General features: G+C 39.6%; 1 protein-coding gene across 4 annotated transcripts; it reads left to right on the forward strand.

Annotated features, from left to right (window-relative positions):
* The first annotated feature begins 436 nt into the window (after positions 1-436).
* On the forward strand, positions 437-16,689 carry LOC125462647 (venom prothrombin activator pseutarin-C catalytic subunit-like). Of its 4 annotated transcripts, none has more exons than XR_009446999.1 (6): positions 437-591; positions 5,169-5,332; positions 6,749-6,773; positions 9,070-9,183; positions 13,534-13,708; positions 16,109-16,223. XR_009446999.1 is itself a non-coding variant. In XM_059653377.1 (6 exons), exons 1-5 carry the CDS (start codon positions 528-530, stop codon positions 10,554-10,556), a joined length of 399 nt encoding a protein of 132 aa, XP_059509360.1. In that variant the 5' UTR covers positions 437-527; the 3' UTR covers positions 10,557-10,569; positions 16,109-16,207. The 4 variants fall into 4 exon arrangements, 3 of the variants coding, with proteins under 3 accessions (XP_059509360.1, XP_059509359.1, XP_048408832.1); XM_059653377.1 differs by lacking the exon at positions 13,534-13,708 and adding an exon at positions 10,525-10,569 and having other exon boundaries at positions 16,109-16,207; XM_059653376.1 differs by lacking the exon at positions 13,534-13,708 and having other exon boundaries at positions 16,109-16,689.
* Positions 16,690-19,154: the final 2,465 nt, after the last annotated feature.

Here is a 19,154-nt window from a genome sequence, read left to right on the forward strand (position 1 = left end):
CCTCATCTGGCAACCTTCTCATGTGACATTTACAAATGTTGGCAGTCTCACAAAATGATGCCTTCAGGACCTCTAGTATTTAAACAAGTTGTTTGTCTCTAGTTGGTTGTAAACTCCTATGTTCCTACTCTTGCCTCTCGTAATATGACCCAGAGTTGGGACTACATTGATGGGGAAGACCGCCTCAATATTTCTACCATTTTACCAGCCCTCTCTTCCCCTTCTTCTAGTGTCCATGATGTACCAGTAAAATTCTACCCTCTGTGAAACAGTTACAAAATGTATCTGCACCAAGATAACAAATGATATATTTTGCTGATACAATCAATACTGAAATAAATGCTCTGTGACCTGTTGTGATGACATTTCAAAATAGTCGGTTACTTATTAACCAAAACATTTCAGTAATGATAGTAAAACACTGACTATATAAACAGTGAGACATCAGTTTGAGCGAAGTGCAAGTATCTTGTACAAAATTGCATCTTGACTTTTCCATAAATTTGAGCAGGTGGTTTGGGAGTAATATGTCAATCATTTTGAACTATGTGATAATATCATTGCTTCTATTTGGCTGTCAAGCAAATGACTGTAAGTATCAATGTTTAACACAATATCAATGTATCTCGGGTTAATTCTTTGAGGAGTCAGATTTTAGACATAGATCCCTTGTTCCCTCTATTGCTCCCATACACAGTGCTGAGTTAGTCCCTGTCTCACAATATGTTGATGATCTGATTTATTCCCTGCCACTTTGATTCTTGGATCCGCTGCCCATTGTTTGTTGGTGATTGCCACATTCAATTTAATATGTTTAGTCATAGCAGCTCGGTCTGTAACCTTTTATTTCATATTTTGTTGTCAAGTTTTGCTGTGCGGTCTGGACTTTTCACTTTAACACATTGTTCTTTTCAACAAACCAAGTGCTTGTTTTCTACAGATGTGCTGGAATCAAGATTCTTAGGCCATCATTCTCAACCATGAACCATCTGTTCTTTCTCTTTGTACCACCCCCTCAGACAAGTTGAGATCAAGGAATGTGATCACAAAACTGTTTCCTAAAAGTTAATTTTCTTTGTGTAAATGCAATTACAATTTGTGCAAATATATTAACAAATACTACATTTTCATACACCTTTTACTGGTAAAATATGGGATGAGATTACTGATATATTGAATGGCTTCTCTTAGGGCAATTGGATTACACCATTTTGATTGGAAAAATGGTCATTTTAATGCTACCCATTTGTGTGTAAATGGTGTTGGGGGCGGGGAATGTGTAGTTAAACTGTTACTGATTATTTACCCATTCTAGAGCTTTGCACAATTTTGAGTCAGCTCCTGGAAGGGTGGCCAAACAGCCCAGGCAAATGCAAAGGATTTTCATCGATATTTCCTGACTGGGGACCAAAGAATTCATCCACTTCTGACTGTCAATTTACCCCTGGCTTGAGTAAATACGATGCTGTGGCTTTTTCACCAGGTAAACATTCAAGTGAAAAGAGGATCACGGATCAGATGAGACCATATTTATTTTCCTTATGAGATTAGGAGGATTGCAAGTGTTCCTCTGGGCTCAAGGGAAGTTGAGTTCTCTTCAGCACCAGGCTCCCTCTTCCTGAGATCTTTTCTGAGATCCTCCCAGAATCTCCCTTGATACATCTCCTTGACTGATGGCAGTCAACCAGGGACCACTTCCTAACCAAAAGAAGAACACTCTGTTGTGGAGAAGAGTCACATTGGACTCAAAGCGTTAATTCTGGCAGATCTGCTGAGTGTCTCCAGAAGTTTCGGCTTTTGTTCCAAATTTCTAGTATCTACAGTCTTTTGCTTTTATATGGGTCACTTCATTTTCTGCAGAAAGAGATGTGAGGTGGATTTGGCAGCAGGGACATGAGTTAAAATTGCTGGGGCTTTTTTTTTCTCTTATAGCAGGTTTCTAATCCACTTACAGTCCACCTGCTAGAAAGTCCCACCTCGTTAAAATTGGGGCTTGGACATGTAAATTGTGGGTACCAAGCTATCACCAGAAGCAAGAACTGAAGTTGCCGGTAAAGCTCAGCAGGCCTGTCAGCGCCTGTGAAGAAAAGATCAGAGTTAACGTTTCAGGTCTGGTGACCCTTCCCCACAGACGGTGCCAGACCTGCTGAGCTTTTCCAGCAACTTCTGTTTTTGTTCCTGGTGATAGCTTGGTACCAACAATTTACATGTCCAAGCCCCAATTTTAACGAGGCGGAACTTTCTAGCAGGTTTACTGTAAGTGGATTAGAAACCTGCTATAAGAGAAAAGGCCCCAGCAATTTTAACTCATGTCCCTGCTGCCAAAACCCAGCTTCTTCAGTTCCGAGGAAAAGTCACCAGACTCAGAATGTTAACTCTGATTTTTTTCTTCACAGATGCTGCCAGAACCACTGAGCTTTTCCAGCAACTTTGTTTTTGTTCCTGATTCACAACATCTGCAGCTCTTTCAGTTTTTACCAAGCTATCATCAAACTGATTTCAGCCCATCAGTCATAAGCAAACAGTTTGTTAAAAAGAATAATGTATTAGAGTGAAAATTCCACACCACAGCAAAAACTAACAAACAATAAAATAAACTAACAAACAATAAAAGGTTGCAGACCAAGCTGCTACAAACAACCACATTATATTGAGTGTGGTTATGCTTGACAGAATTGTGAGGAAAATGCTTATCTGTGTTTTTTTGTATTTGAGGCTATCTCTGCAGCTGAGCAAGGCTAAATAATTAATTATCAATTTTGTTACTTGATGACTTAACCATTTCAGGTCAGAGGACTTTAACACAGTGAATTTTTGAATGGATTCACACAATTTGTCCCAAAATATTTTGACAAATTTCTGTGGGAGGTTTATTTCTTCAGAAATTTTAAACCAGCAACTCTAGTAAAACTCCAGCAGAAAGTCCTGACTCTTAACATACTTCAAAGAAAAAAGTTTGCATTTATATTGTACTTTTCACAACTTCAAGCTATTACAAGATACACTTCAACACAACAACAATATCATGTGTCATAAAACGGAGTTTGACACTTCCCCCTCTGTGAAATAGAAGTGAAACGCCCAAAGAGGAGCACCTCACCCTGTAATCTGTAAAAGGGTGTGTGAATAGTCATGTAACCTGCTTTTCAGCAATTTCTAGTGGTTAAATAAAATAAATCCCTGACACTCACTTTACAATCAACAAGTAACAATTTATTTTTCTAACTCTAACAGTGAACAAATTAATTTAACTATTAACTAGCTGAATAAATCCCTTCCAATCATCAACTATTCCTGAACAAAACAAGATTCTAATAACATACCCTTCCAATAAATGCAAAAGTCCCACTTACATAAAATATAATTTTTAAAAAATGTAGTCCCTCAAAATTATAGCCAGGCTATGGAGTGTTCTGTGCCTGTTCCTCGATTCTTCTTTCAGGATTATTAAGTAGTTGTGCCTTTGGTACCTTTGACATTTAGATGGTGCTTTGTCTAAGATCTTGAAGAGAATGTGAGATCCAGTGATTCTCTCTTGGGACTTGAGAGCTGTTAACTCTGGCAGATGGCAGTTACCTCTTTTGTCTTTGTCCAACTGTCCTCTCCTTTTATACCCTTGATGACATATCGATTTCTTACAAAATGATTGGTTCTATGTTGTCAAAACCATCAGATTTAAATTTAAGAGATAGCAAGCATTGCAGGTGCTGGAATCAGAGATAACACAGTATGGAGCTGAAGAAGCACAGCAGGCCAGACAGCATCAGGAAAGTTGACATTTTGGGTCAGAGAAGCAGGAAAGTTGGCATTTTGGGTCAGGGCCCTTCTTCTGAAGAAGGACCACAGGGATCAGTGTTAGTACCACGATTGTTTACAATTTACATTGATGGTTCAGAGTTCAGGACCATGTGTAGCCTGTCAAAGTTAGCAGATGACACTAAGTTGAATCATAGAGCAAAGTGTTCAGAAGATCTGAAAGTTTACAAAGGGATACAGATAGTTTAAGTGAGTGGGCAAATGAGTGGCAGATGGAATTCAATGTTGGTAAATGTGAAGTCATCCATTTTGGTAGGAATAAGAGTAAAACAAACTATTACTTGTAAGGTAAAAATTTGCAGCATGCTACTGTGCAGAGGGACGTGGGTATCTTTGTGCACGACTTGCAGAAGATTGGTTTTCAGGTACAATGAAGAAGCTAATTAAGAAGGCAAATGGAATTTTGTCCTTCATTGCTAGAGGGATTGAATTTAAAAGTAGGGTGGTTATGTTACAGCTGTATAGGGTGCTGGTGATGTCACACCTAGAGTACTGCATGCAGGTTTAGTCTCCTTTCTTGAGAAAGGATGTATTGGCACTGAAGGCGGGGCATAGAAGATTCACTAGGTTGATTCCAAAGTTGAGGGTTGGCTTATAAGGAGACACTGAGTAGATGGGGATTATGTTCATTGGAATTATAGAAACATACAAAATTATGAAGGGAATAGATAAGATAGAAGCAGGGAGGTTGTTTCCACAGGCAGGTGAACTAGAACAAGAGGGCATGGCCTCATAATTAGGGGGAGCAGATTTAGGACTGAATTGAAGAGGAACTTCTTCACCCAAAGGGCTTTGAATCGGTGGAATTCCCTGCACAGTGAAGTAGTTGAGGCTTCCTCATTGAATGTATTTAGAACTAAGGCAGATAATTTTTTGAGTAGTAAAAGAATTAAGAGTTATGGTGAGTGGGTGGATAAATAGAACTGAGGCCATGAAAAGATCAGCTATGATCTTATTGAATGGTTGGAGCAAGCTTGAATGACCCAATGGTTTACTCCTACTTCTGGTTCTTATGTTTTTTATGGTAACTAAACAAAGCTGCAGCTTAGCCTGTTAACTGTGTGGCCTTTTGATACAAATGCTTCAACTAGGGTGCTCTCTGTGTACGTGTAAACCTTCAAGCTGCTCACAGACATCCCGTTTAAATCTCTAAGCATTGAAAATGTGCAGCATCTTTTAAAGGCACCTTGCAATGCTTCACCCTCTTCCCATTCCTCAACACTGTACAACACCAAATTCTAACTTCCTGCCTCCCAATCCACAAGTACTATGCTCAACTTTGCACCATATGGTGCAATAAAATCCACACAGGCATATGATTTATTATCACATTTTTATTCAAAAGTGTGTAGTTTTTTTACAGAAATCAGCTGCTGCACGGTTCCTATCTCGATTTCGTAGAGCTAACAAATGGAGATTAGAAGAGTTTCTGTCTGGGAATCTGGAAAAAGAGTGTTTAGAAGAAATCTGTTCCAAAGAAGAGGTCCGAGAGATTTTTGAAAATGATGAGAAAACCGTAAGGACTAAGCTATTCTTATTCATTCATGCGATTAGGGGTCACTTCTAGGCAGCATTTATTGCCACTCCTTAATTGCCCAGAAAGTAGTTGAGAGTCAAACACATTGCTGTGGGCCTGGAATCACATGTAGACCAGACAGATAAGGATGGCAGTTTCCTTCCCTAAAGGACATTAGTGGACCAGATGGGTTTTTTCGACAATCAGCAACAGATTCATGGTTAGATTTTTTTTATTGACTTCAAATGCCAATTTTCTGCCGTGGCAAGATTCAAACCTAGGATGTTATCTTGGTCTCTGGATTAATAGTCCAGCAACAATATCACTAGGCCATTGCCTTCCCCCAGATTAAAACCTCCTGTCTATCTCTCACCGCTCCTTTCTCATTTTCACATTAATAATCACATAAGTAGGAAGATCTCAGATGTTTAGAAGACAGAGCTGGCTGCAACATGGAACTTACTATTTACATTGCTTGTTTTGAGTATGGCTTTATCTTTGGTAGCTCCAGAAGCTCACTGAACCATTTATGTCATTGAGCTGCTATATTGGAATTGGTAAAATAGCTAGAATTGGATAGTGCCTTGGATTGACTTCCCTCTCTCGGTGCCAAGTAATAGATCCCTCTTTAATTATTTAGTTCAACAAGGCCTCCATATTAAAGCCTGAAGCCATGGTCGCTTTGTGTCCTGTTGCAGTATCCTCTGAGCTACTTCTCCAGAAAACAGTTTTATTGGATAGGTTTTCAAATAACTTAATCCAATCCACCGAAGCTAGTTCCATGAGGCAAACCCCCACAAGTGGTGTTAGGATCCTGCCCTACATGGAATAGTAATTGATGAAAGGCACGCCAGGAGAAAAGTGCTGTCTGTTTGTGTTTCTGTTTGGAAAATGAAGCACTGAATACCCTCTCTGATGAAGGGTCTAGGCCCAAAATGTCAGCTTTTGTGCTCCTGAGATGCTGCTTGGCCTGCTGTGTTCATCCAGCTTCACACTTTGTTACACTGAATACCCATGCCTTTTGATTAAAGGAGACACTGATTTAAAACATTAAACAAGAAACATGATCGTTTTGAAAAACAGTTATATTTAAAACACCAACTTTCTTAAGAATTGTAAAATGAATGTAATTGTTGACTAATTGTTGTATGGAGAGTGCAGATTGGATTCTCATCTGATCAATGTCTGCGAAACAACTTACCAGAGGGCACTTAGTATGAAAACAGTGTTTGTAGCATGTAGAGAATTGCACTTTGTTTCAATTGAAAGGAACTTTAAATAGTGCTGCATACTTTTGAACCCCAACCATGCAACAATTAAGATGAAGCTAGCCTGAGATTCTTTAATTAGGAACAATTGATTTTTGACGTTAAAAGTGCAAAATTATTAATCTTTTGTTTATTTCTTTCATTCAAGGCCATTTTCTGGAGTTTCTACACAGGTATGTCTTCTCTAATACGTCACAATACAAAATATTGTGCTTACTTAGACAAAAGTAGGTTCTGACATCAAAAAGGCTATTTTCCTGGTCATGTAAACAGATCAATATAAATAATTGACTAAAAATTAAAACTAGTTCAAAGATCGTTTCATTCCAGAAAGAAAAATTGAAGGCTTCACAACCTCATGATGTCCCAAAACACTCTGTAATTGGAGTAGTTTTGGGAAGTGTTTTACTTACATCAGCTGTCTTAAAGATATGCCCTAAAAACTTGCTTAGTAAGCAGATAATCGGTTTCAGTAACATTAATTACGAACCAAACAGTTGCCAACACACAAGGATAATTATGCTGCCCTTTTGAATAGTGCTACAGGCTCTTATGTGTTCACTTTAGACAGCGTCTTGGGTTTCAGTTTAATGTTGCAGCCAAAGGCCATCACCTTTTACAGGCCGCATGTCCTCAGAACTGCACCAGATTGTTAGCCTAGAATTTGTGCTCAGGAGTGAGTGACATCAAGAGTTCTCTTTTTTGGCTTCTGAAGGTCTATTTAGTATTATGTAGCCTACCAAAACAGATAATACTAATGAGTAGAAGTCAATGTCCTGAAATTAAAAAAAACACAAAGTGCTGGAGAAACTCAGCAGGCCTGGCTGGACTTGTGGAGGGAGAGAGAAAAACAGAGTTAATGGGCTGAATGTTACCAAAAATTTCTTAAGACCATAAGATGGTAAGACACAAGAGCAGAATTAAACTATTCGGCCTATTGAGTCTTCTCTGCCATTCGATCATGGCTGATATATTTTTCAAGACAATTCTCCTGCCTTCTCCCCATAATCTCTGATCCCCTCAATAATAATTCCTCTGTCTTAAATACTCTCAATGTTTTGGCATCCACAACCTTCTGCAGTAATGAGTTCACCAGATTAACTACCCTCTGGCTGAAGTGTCAATTTTCTGAGTATCAGAAAGGATTCCTGTCTGTGAGCTCTAGCAGATTATCTCAACAGAATTGTCTGCAGCTGGCTTCACTTTCTATGCACTATGCCTGTATGTGTCCTGCTCTCACTGTCATGCAGTCATCAATGTGGAAGTGTTTGCCACTGCCAGGAGCTCTCAGGATTCCAGGCATTGGTGCCTTATTTAAAGTTTGGCCATGCAGCATTTTCATTAACTTTTATTTTAGATCTCTAGAATGCACTGTAGTTTGCTTTTACTTGATTCGACCCTCTATCTGAGTAATATCTGACAAACATCTAGCCTAAGTTTTGAGTTTAAAAACTGAAAGAACTGTGGATGCCGGAAATCAGAAACAAAAACTGAAATTGCTGGAAAATCTCAGCAGGGTTGGCAGCATCTGTGCAGAGAAATCAGAGTTAACAGTTCGGTTCCAGTAACCCTCCCTCACAACTAGTTCTAAGCTTTTGCAGTGAATTTCTATTTTTGTTAAGCTTTCAGTTTGTTGATTTTCCAATAATAAAGCTACCTTTTTTAAATTCATCAGAGGATATAGACTTTATTGCCTATCCCTGGAGGTGGTGGCATTCTGCATTCTTGAACCACTGCAGTCTATTTAGTTTAGGGACACCCACACTGCTGTTAGGAGAGGGAATTCCAGGATTTTAGCACAGTGATACTGAAGGAATAATGACATTTTTCCAAGTCAGGATGGTGAATGGCTTGGAGAGGAACTTTCATAAAACTAGCAAGAATTTGACAGTTGCCATTTTATAGCAGTTCTACATAACATTTCATTAGTTTATGGGTAAAAAATGATGCATATAACTTCAATACTTGTCAAAATAATAACCCTTTTAGTTGTGAAACACAGTGGTGGAAAAGAGAGTAGTTTTTTTTAGTGTCAACTTCACAGATACTTCTGTTCCATTTGGGTAACAGTGGGGAGAGCATAAAAGGTTGCGTAGCTGTTTGTCAGCATATTGAACTGCATCCTGAATGCTCCTATCATGGTTAACAAGCCTAGGCATGAGAATTGAACCTAGAGGCAGGAACTCTTCCACTGAACCACAAAATCTTCTCGAAAACAGACAAAAAAAATTAAGAAAAAACAGATGATGAATTACATTTTCAACATTAATGGTCAAACGCAGAACAGATTCAAACCAATTCCCCTACCTATTACTTTAATGTGTGACATGTCTGCGGGTATTGGCAGCCGAATTTTCAAAACTTTATGATGGTTTCATGCAGGGAACAATTTATGCTAAGTCTAGAAATGTCATGCTTTACTTGATATCAGATCAAAATAAAAACTCCAATTTAATTTCTCTTCCCCAGGCATTAGGAGATGTGATTCATCTCCATGTGAAAATAATGGGCTCTGTGTTGACCTGCATGGTGAATTTTATTGCAAATGTCTTGGAGGATTTAATGGAACATACTGCGAACAAGGTCAGAGAATTTTATCACAAACTTCATACTTTCTCTCAGATTTCCCGTGTATTCCCCAATCCCAATGGTATCACTACTTATATACTGTGAGGGTAAGGTGTTCTTAAGTTACCTGTCATAATCCATTTGCATAAATTGACTGCACAAACAATTGGAACAGGCCTTCCTTTAGCTCTTTCTCTAGGTCTTGCACTGAATCAGACAATGGTGACAACTGTGGTGTGCATTATGTTGACTGGGAACAGGCTGTCTGTCTGCTGTTGGAGAGTGGCAACTAAAAGTTCAGCTATCCTACTCCTCTGATGCTGCCTGGTCTGCTGTGTTCCTCCGGTCCTATCCTCTGTTATCTCCGATTCCAGGATCTACAGTTCTTGCTTTCTCAAACATAGAATATCACTGCAAGGGGAGTTTCGTTAAGTAACCGATAGAATATATTTCTTGATTTGCTATAAAGGGCACAACACCAACCACATCCCCACAAACCACAACTTCCACTGCAGATCCTCCCGTTTGTGGCACAAGCTCACACTGCCCAGATTTGTGAGCATCCTTCCATTGGAATACATTAAGGCCTGATGAAGAGAACCATGGGAGCAGAAAGGCTCAAAATATTCTATTTCCCAAGAATTACAAAGCCCTGGCTGGGCTTGCGATGAACCCAAGTGCTGGCTGAGTGAAATGGAGAAAGTTCCCTGAAATCCTGCAATAGCATTGTGATAGCAGAGACTTGACACAATTGTCATTTTTCCACTTGTTCATGGGATGTGGATGTCATTGGCTAGACCAGCATTTATTGTCCATTCCTAATTGCTCTGGAGAAAGTGGTGGAGAGCTGCTTTTTTTTATTCATTCCCCGTATGAGGGTGTAGTTGGATGGACCAGCATTTATTGCCCATCCCAGGCAGCATTTAAGATTCAACCACACTGCTGTGGGACTGGAGTCACATGTAGTCCAGATCAGCTAAGGTTGATAGTTTCCTTCCCTAAAGGACATGTATGAACCAGAGCAGTTTTCTCAACAATCGGAAATGGTTCCAGATTTTTCTTGAATACAAATTTCACCGTCTGCCAATGGCGGGATTTCAACGCGGGTCCCAGAACATTACTTGGTTCTTTGGATTAACAGTCCAGCAATAATGACATGAGGCTATTGCTTCCCCAATTTCTTCATCCAATGCAGGGTAGGGGCATCCACAATGCTGTTAGGAAGGGAGTTCCATGATTTTGATCCAATTACAGTAAAGGAATTGTGATATATTTCCAAGTCAGAATGCTATGTTACCTGGGGGGAAACTTGTAAATGATTGAGTCCCTATGAATCTGCTGCTCTTATCTTTCCAGGTGATAGAGGTCATGGGTTTAGAACATACTAATGAAGGAGCTTTGGTGAGTTCCTATAATGCATGCTTCCACTGCTTATCAGTGGGGTTAGATGACGTTCCAATCAAGCATGTCACTTTGTCTTGGATGGTGTCAAGCTGCTTGAGTGTTCTTGGATCTTCACACATTTGGCTTCGCCCCATTTCCTCTTTGCTGTTACTGATAACTGACTATACACTAAACACAACTGAGAAAAATTTGGTTGATGACTTTTGTGTATTTTCAATACAATTTATAATGCGAAAAGGCATGACAATATCACAATATAATTTTACATCCATTTCTGTCATGTATTTCTTTCTCACATTGAGAATAACTACAAGATGATTAAAAGTCAAAGCTTTGTGGATCATTCAATGTCACAGCAGTTTAGGACAGATAACTGTAGAAGAGCGCACAGTTAAGATAGATAGTCTCTGTATTGCTCTACATAATGATTCCATATTCCTACATTATTTAAAAATAATGTTTGTTATTTAGAGGGCATGTCATTCACGATGCTAGATCCCATTGGCTATTGGCGAATTGGCTATTGACAGAATATTAGAATCTGGGATCTAGTTGAAGACTGGGGCTGCTTCCTTCCTGAAAGGACAATATTAAAGACTCTGTACCCGATGCACATAGCATTCAAAACAGAAAAAAAAACTGTTTGTGAAAGTAGAAGTAAAAAAATACAATTCAATAGCAATTGCAGGGACGTTGTTTCAGGATGGCATAGATTGAAATCTTATTATTGAAGGGTACATGGCATTTTGAAAGGACTGGTCGCTACGGAAATGTAGATGGGGTTTCTTTGTTAATTAATGTAATTACTAGAATTATAAACAGGCATGGTCTAAATTTAGGAAACCAGGAAGTAGGAGCAAGATGAGAAATGATAAAGGAAAGAGGACACTTGTGGGAATAAAATACAAGCTCCCAAACAGTAACTACACAGGATAGAGTATGAATATGGAAAAATGTCAGTTTGTCAGAGAAGTGCGGTGACAGTCATTGGGTGTTTTAATCTACAGAAACACTGGAAAACCAGATGAACAAAGATACCATAGAAAACAGTTTCAGAGAATGTTTTGGGGTTATTTCTTAGAACAGCACATTTGAAGCTGACAAATTGACCAGACCCGTTATAGCACATAGAGACTGGATTAATTTATTATCTCACAGCAAATCCACCCCAAGGTTGTATTAATCATAAATGATTCAATTTTCTATTCAGTTTGAGGGACAGTGAAATGAATCTAAGACTATTATTTTAAACTTGAATAAGAACCATTCTTGTCGAAATCAGAGCTAGTTAAGTGAACTAACAAATTGGGTTAATGGATAAGTCAACAGAGGTGCAGTAGCAGACATTTAAGGGGATATATTGTATTGTATATTGTGTAATAGGTAAGGCATTCAGTTTTAATAACTGGGCATCCCCTGTGCTTGTGGTCTGTATTTGCTCCTCAACACTGACAAGGACATTTAGAATCTGATGCTTGTGCCAGTCAGTATTTGTTTACTGAAAAGATTCTCATTTCCAGCGCTAAGGTTGATCTTCTCCTGTTAATAATTATCTGTTCTCCTTCCCGACATCAGCTTCACTCACCATTTGAAAGGCTATCTGTAAATAAAATCTTCTTTGGATGTAATAAATCTGACACAGAATCGTCAGTAAATCAGCCAACAATTCTATCTTTTATGAATTCTGATTTAAAATCACCAGTGCCACATTTCTACATGTAAATAATAATTCTTATAATTAATGAAATAATCTATGTATTTCGCTGGATGCTGAGCTACCTGATAAAATCTTGCTCTTCCAATTATTTCATTAGTTCTAAGATTAATGTAATTGTCAAAGACTTTTAATACTTCTTCAAAAGAACTGTTGTTTGTTTTACCCTTCAGTGAGCTATAACATCATTGGCTGTACCCTGAAATGCAGATCAAAATGCATAAACATGTTCAATTTCTAATTTAAGTATCTAATCTTGAAGCTATTCTGCATTTTAACTATTATTTTCTCCAAGATATCCAATTTTGTGTTCTATTTGTCAATATCTGAAATTAATCTTCTTGGTAATTTTATTTCTCATGCCAAGTCTTTGTAATGTGATTATTCTGTTTCCTTGCTTACAAGAGCTTTATTTTGCAGTAATTGTACTGCTGCTGTTGTGCATTGCTGTATTGCAGGTTTTCCCAGGTTTTTCAGGCTCATCGGTGGATTCCACTTTTCCTACATTTTCACTGGAAAATGGATTTCCTTTAAATTCATTTCCTTAAGACCTTTATTGAATTATCTTTGCTGCCTCTATCTTTAATCCTGTACTAATGACAGTTTTACTAAATTACTTGCAGATTTGACAGTTTTATTAGATGAATCCTACTTCTTCCATTTTTTTCTGTATGGTTCCTGCTTCCATTAATTTAAACACAGTTTTCTTGGCTTTAATGTTGATTTTATTGAAGAATCTACTACCTTTTCTGTGGCTTCAACAAAATTTCCTCCCTTCCTTTATCTGTTAGACTATGGCTGCTTAGGTATTTCTTCTGCTCTTTCACTAATTTAATTCTAGCTTTGCGGTATCCCTGGATCTCAGTTTAGTTTACTCTGTAGCCCTTAATTTCCTTTGTTGTAATTTTGCCTGCTATGGCAATGACACCCGACATGAACTGTGGGGGTTTTTCTTATTTTTCACGCTCCTAGCCTGTAAACCCACACCATCTTTTAAAACTTTGCCCTAGCTAAATACTTATGACTTTATTCATTGCGTCCCATTGTCCCACTCTGACTCAAGAGTGCTCTGACAGACAAGCTCCACCTGTTGTAGTCTGTCTCTGCTTTGGTATAATTAGTTCTCTTTCTCCAGGGAGTTTCTCACTCAAATGCTGCAGCATGTCTCTTAACAGGTTTCAAATGCTTTTGTGATTTACTGTAGAGTATTTCTTGTTCAATCTTATCACAAATGTTTCTGCTGTAAGGTTCGTAAATCTTCAACTTTTCCCTGTTGCTGTCACAAGAATGAGTGACTTAGTGGAGTTTGAAGAAAAAAAAACTTCAGATGTCAGCATGTTGCGTGAGATCGCTGAATGAAATCAACACTGCTGTTCACCATGTTGTATGTGCACTCAAACTGAAACTGCACCTCATCACAGGGTAGGTTTGCTGCCTTTAAGTATAGGGACCGACAGGGTCTGCTTGCTCAAGTGTGATTAAGAAAAACAACTTACCGGACTAACTAGAAAATCTCTTGCAACAGTAGTTTATTACTTGCTAGCAACTAGTTACTAGTTACATTGATATACAGAACAAAGAACATTACAGCAAAGGAACAGGCCCTTCGGCTCTCCAAGCCTGCGCCGATCAAGATCCTCTATCTAAACCTTTGCCTACTTTCCAAGGACCTGTATCCCTCTGCGCCCTGCCCATTCACGTATCTGTCTTGACAAATCTTAAATGATGCTATCATGCCTGCCTCCACCACCTCTGCTGGCAATGTGTTCCAGGCTCCCACCAAGTTCTGTATAAAGGACTGTTCATGCATATCTCCCATAAACTTTTCCCATCTCACCTTGAAATCATGACCCCTAGTAATTGAGTCCCCCACTCTGGGAAAAAGCTTCTTGCTATCCAGTCTGTCTAGACCTCTCATGATTTTGTATAGCTCAATCAGGTCCCTCATCAACCTCCGTCTTTCTAATGTAAATAATCTTAATCTACTCAACCTCTCTTCATAGCTAGCACCCTCCATACCAGGCAACATCCTGGTGAGCCTCCTCTGCACCCTTTCCAAAACATCCACATCCATTTGATAATTTGGGGACCAGAACCATACAGAGTATTCCAAGTGTGGTTGAACCAAAGTCCTATACAACTCTAACATGACCTGCCAACTCCTGTACTCAACATCCCATCTGCTGTAAGCCTTCTTGACCACTCTATCGACCTGCGTTGCCTTCTTCAGGGTACATTGGACCCGAACACCCAGATCTCTCTGTGCATCAATAATCCCCAGGGCTTTTCCACTTACTGTTTAGTTCACTCTCGAATTGAATCTTTCAAAATGCATCACCTCATATTTGCTTCGATTGAATGCCATCTGCCATTTTTCCGCCCAACTCTCCAATCTATCTATATGCTGCTGTATTCTCCAACAGTCCCCTTCACTATCTGCTACTCCACCAATCTTTGTGTCATCTGCAAACTTGCTGATCAGATCATCTACACCTTCCTCCAGATCATTTATGTATATCACAAACAACAGTGGTCCCAGCACAGATCCCTGTGGAACACCACTGGTCACAGTTCTCCATTTTGAGAAACTCCCTTCCACTATAACTGTTACCTGTTAACCGGCCAATTCTCTATCCATCTAGCTAGTACACCCTGGACCCCATGTGACTTCAATTTCTCCATCAGCCTACCATGGGGAAACTTATCAAATGCCTTACTGAACTCCATGTATATGACATCTACAGCCCTTCCCTCATCTATCAACTCTGTCACTTCCTCAATGAATTCTATCAAGTTGGTAAAACATGACCTTCCCTGCACAGACCATGCTACCTATCACTAGTAAGCACATTTTCTTCCAAATGTAAATAGATCCTACCCCTCAGTATCTTCTCCAGCAGCTTCCCCACCACTGACGTCAGGCTCATCGTTCAATAATTACCTCGATTATCCTTGATACCCTTCTTAAATAAGGGGACAACATTAGCAATTCTCCAGTCCTCCAGGACCTCACCTGTGCTCAAGGATGCTGCAAAGATATCTGTTAAGTCCCCAGCTATTTTCTCTCTCACTTCCCCACCACTACCTACCTGCAATTACCAGCAAATTTTGTTACTGGATACTATTCTTAATGGGCGTTTTGTAGGATCCAGATAAAATTGAAGAACATATAAACACATCGTGGTCTGTAGTCCAACAGGGAAAGCTTTGAAGATATGCACTCTGTAAAGGGGCAGGCAAATCTAACAAAGCGCATGAATCTGGCTGACATTTCTATGACTCACCTCTTAAAGGGACACCATCCTAGCATAATACACAACAAAAATAATGCATAATACATAATACTTACCAATATTTCAGGACATATTTTTGTGCTTATTAAAATGAGGGGCATTAATGAACAGTATCCATTTGGAACTTAGTTTAGTATAGTCTAGCTAGTTACAGACTGATGTTTCCTCTGTTGACCTGTAATGCCACACCACTGCCAAAATATAAAGGCAGCTGTCTGTACTGCCACTTGTCCATGTCTCACAACCTGTGCCCTTCCTTAAATGAGGCAGATTTTGTGTTACCTGTTAGAGCTGGCTTACACAGAATAGGATAAAGGGCCTCCTACTGTATGGTTCTATGAAGCCTACATAAAGGCTATCAACAGCCAGCAGAGGCTTTTTCAATCATTCTGGTTTGAAATCAGGTCTCAACAGGAAAAGGCATTTGTCTACACTTCTGTACATTGCATCTATGCTCAAAAGACTGAAATATTATTACAAAAGCAGTACATATGTGGTTTATAATTAACATATTTATGTATTTTTTTAGACATCAATGAGTGTGACCTCATGAACCCTTGCCCATCAGGAACCACGTGTGTAGATGGAATCAATAAATTCACCTGCAATTGTCCAAATGAAGGGTGTTATTTATTAAGAAACTACACAGGATTTGACCATACTTAATTAAATGTAGAAGTTTACTTATACTTAAGTGGAGATGAGACATATGTTTTCTAATAGGTAAAAATCAATCATTACCTGTGATTACTGACCTCTTCTGATTGTGGTATTACAGAGTGATGTACATCATGTCTGTCAACAGTACAGTAAGATGATACTTAATTTAGTTGTCAATGCAATAATTTTTAAACTTGTTCCAAAGAATAAAACTACAAGTGGAACTTGTTTCATATTAATAATAAATACCAACACTTTATATCTATCTCCTGTGTTCCTGATTAAAGTGAAATAACAAATTCAGTTTGAAATGTGGCACTATTTAAAGATCTACTGTTATTCCAACATATTGTAGAAAATGATAATTTGTAATGCATAGAAAATTATTTCACGTCACAACTACAATTTCATTTACCTTACAAGACTGAATAAACTAAACAAGGCGCTCAACATTGCTTTTGGTCTGTTGGAAAAATCTAGCTTCGATTTGTTTCATATATGTATTTGAGCTGTTAAAATGTCCATGGAAACCAACCATCCAAAGGAACCAAATTAACTGAACAGCCCAACGAAGAAACCAAATGGACAATAAATCAAATATAGGTGAACACTAGAACAATTTAGATCTGACAGAGAGGTCCAACATCCAGTGAAAAATATGTGTATATTACACATTAGTGAACAGATGCCATGGAAATAGATCTTACAATATATGTGGCATAATGTTGAGTCACAAACTCCTTCAAAGCTCTGCTTTCCTTCGATAAGAGTTGCAGGTCTGTTCTTCATCCAGGATTTAGCCATTGACAGTAATAGGATCTGCTGATTATGTTCATTCAAGTATGAGCAGAAATTTCAAAACTAACTGTAGACTGTTATCAAAGATAATAAAGTGTGGAGCTGGATGAACACAGCAGGCCAAGCAGCAACTCAGGAGCACAAAAGCTGACGTTTCGGGCCTAGACCCTTCTAGGCCCGAAACGTCAGCTTTTGTGCTCCTGAGATGCTGCTTGGCCTGCTGTGTTCATCCAGCTCCACACTTTGTTTTCTTGGATGCTCCAGCATCTGCAGTTCCCATTATCACTGTACACTGTTATCGGATGTCATAAGACCATAAGACATAGGAGTGGAAGTAAGGCCATTCAGCCCAAAGAGTCCACTCCACCATTTAAACTCCACTTTCCTGCACTCTCCCTGTAGCCTTTGATTCCCTGTGAGATCAAGAATTTGTCGATCTCTGCCTTGAAGGCATCTAACGTCCTGGCCTCCACTGCACTCCATGGCAATGAATTCCACGTTTTCATGCTTTCCATCATTACCACCATAAAATAAACGTACATCAGGAACTCAGCACATAACCAGAGTCCGGTGCTGGCATGAAGTTTGGGGAGACATCTACTTTTAGATTACCCCCTTTTAGAACCCTAACTGATTGTAGAAGAATCTATTGCATCTATATACTGAGATCATAAAGCCATTGTTCTTAAGCTATCATTGAGATTTCTATCTGTGAGAGACAGAGAGAGAGAAGAGAGAGAGACAAAGACAGAGAGGGAGAGGCAGACAAGTAGTTATTTGGAGATAGTAAAAACTGCTGATGCTGGAGTCTGAGTTAACACAGTGTGGAACTGGAGGAACACAGCAGGCCAGGCAGCACCAGAGAAGCAGGCAAGCTGACGTTTCAGGTCAGGACCCTTCTTCAGAAATGAGGGAGGGAAAGGCAGCTCTGAAATAAATAGAGGAGGGGTTTGGAATGGGGAAGGCAGGTGGGGTGGTGATAGCAGGTAATTTGTGGTGGGTATTGGTCAGTGAGGTGGGAGGAGCAGATAGGTGGGAGAGAAGATGGACAGGTCAAGGACGCAGGGATGAGAGGGAGGGTTGGTCTTGGGGTGAGGCCGGGGCTGGGGAGATTTTGAAGCTAGTAAAGTCCACATTGAGACCATTGGGTTGTAGGCTTCCAAGACAGAATATGAGGTGCTGCTCCTCTAGTTTCCGGGTGGCATCTTTGTGACACACTGGAGGAGACGAGGATGGACGGGTCATCCAGGCAATGGGAGGGGGAGTTGAGGTGGTTTGCGACTGGGAGTTGTTGTTGTTTGTCGCGAACTGATGCTCACAAAGTGATCTACAAAGCGGATTAGGGTTAGGGTAGAGCTTTGTCACAATGATGCCACCTGGAAACTGGAGGACAGCACCACATATTCTGCCTTGGATGCCTACAACCCAATGGTCTCAATGTGGACATAACTAACTTCAAAATCTCCCCACCCCCGGCCTCATCCCAAGATCAACCCTCCCTCTCATCCCCGCCTCCTTGATCTGTCCATCTTCTCACCCAACTATCCACTCCTCCCACCTCACTGACCAATCCCCACCACTACCTACCTGCTATCACCATCTCATCTACCTTCCGCAGCCCCCTCTATTTATTTCAGAGCCCCATCCCCAATCCCTCCCCCATTTCTGAAGAAGGTTCCCAACCCGAAATGTCAGCTTTCCTGCATCGCTGATGCTGCCTGGCCTGCTGTGTTCCTCCAGCTCCACACTGTGTTAAGTAGTTGTTTGGCTTGTGGGACACAACTAAGGATCACGCACGAGGCGAGGCAAGGCCTCCATAAACTACCACAGCTAATACTTGTACAGGACTGAATCCACATTGTTGGCATCACTGCACTATACTCCAGCCATCTGTGTTAAGTCCACCTGAAAAATGTAAACTTCTTCCAAAATGCTAAACCAGCTGCCTAACTGGCAGTTTATTGTGCTAAATAAAATGATAAAAGACCAAATAAACAATGTGACCTATAACTGACAGGGACAAAATATCATTTTTGGCTTTGTCGTAACACCTTAACCTTTGAATCTGATCATTAATCCTAATCCAAATCCAATTCCAGAAATTTAAGCACATCATG

The sequence above is a fragment of the Stegostoma tigrinum genome, chromosome 21 (assembly GCF_030684315.1).
Source record: "Stegostoma tigrinum isolate sSteTig4 chromosome 21, sSteTig4.hap1, whole genome shotgun sequence".
In the NCBI taxonomy this organism is placed as follows: domain Eukaryota; kingdom Metazoa; phylum Chordata; class Chondrichthyes; order Orectolobiformes; family Stegostomatidae; genus Stegostoma; species Stegostoma tigrinum.

Excerpts from the sequence above, each read along its gene's own strand:
- LOC125462647 (XM_059653376.1), top strand. The coding sequence starts at position 528 with ATGTCAATCATTTTGAACTATGTGATAATATCATTGCTTCTATTTGGC. Across the intron at positions 592-5,168 it reads TGGCTGTCAAGCAAATGACT|TTTTTTTACAGAAATCAGCT; the intron begins GTAAGTATCAAT and ends AAAAGTGTGTAG. Across the intron at positions 9,184-16,108 it reads TGGAACATACTGCGAACAAG|ACATCAATGAGTGTGACCTC; the intron begins GTCAGAGAATTT and ends GTATTTTTTTAG.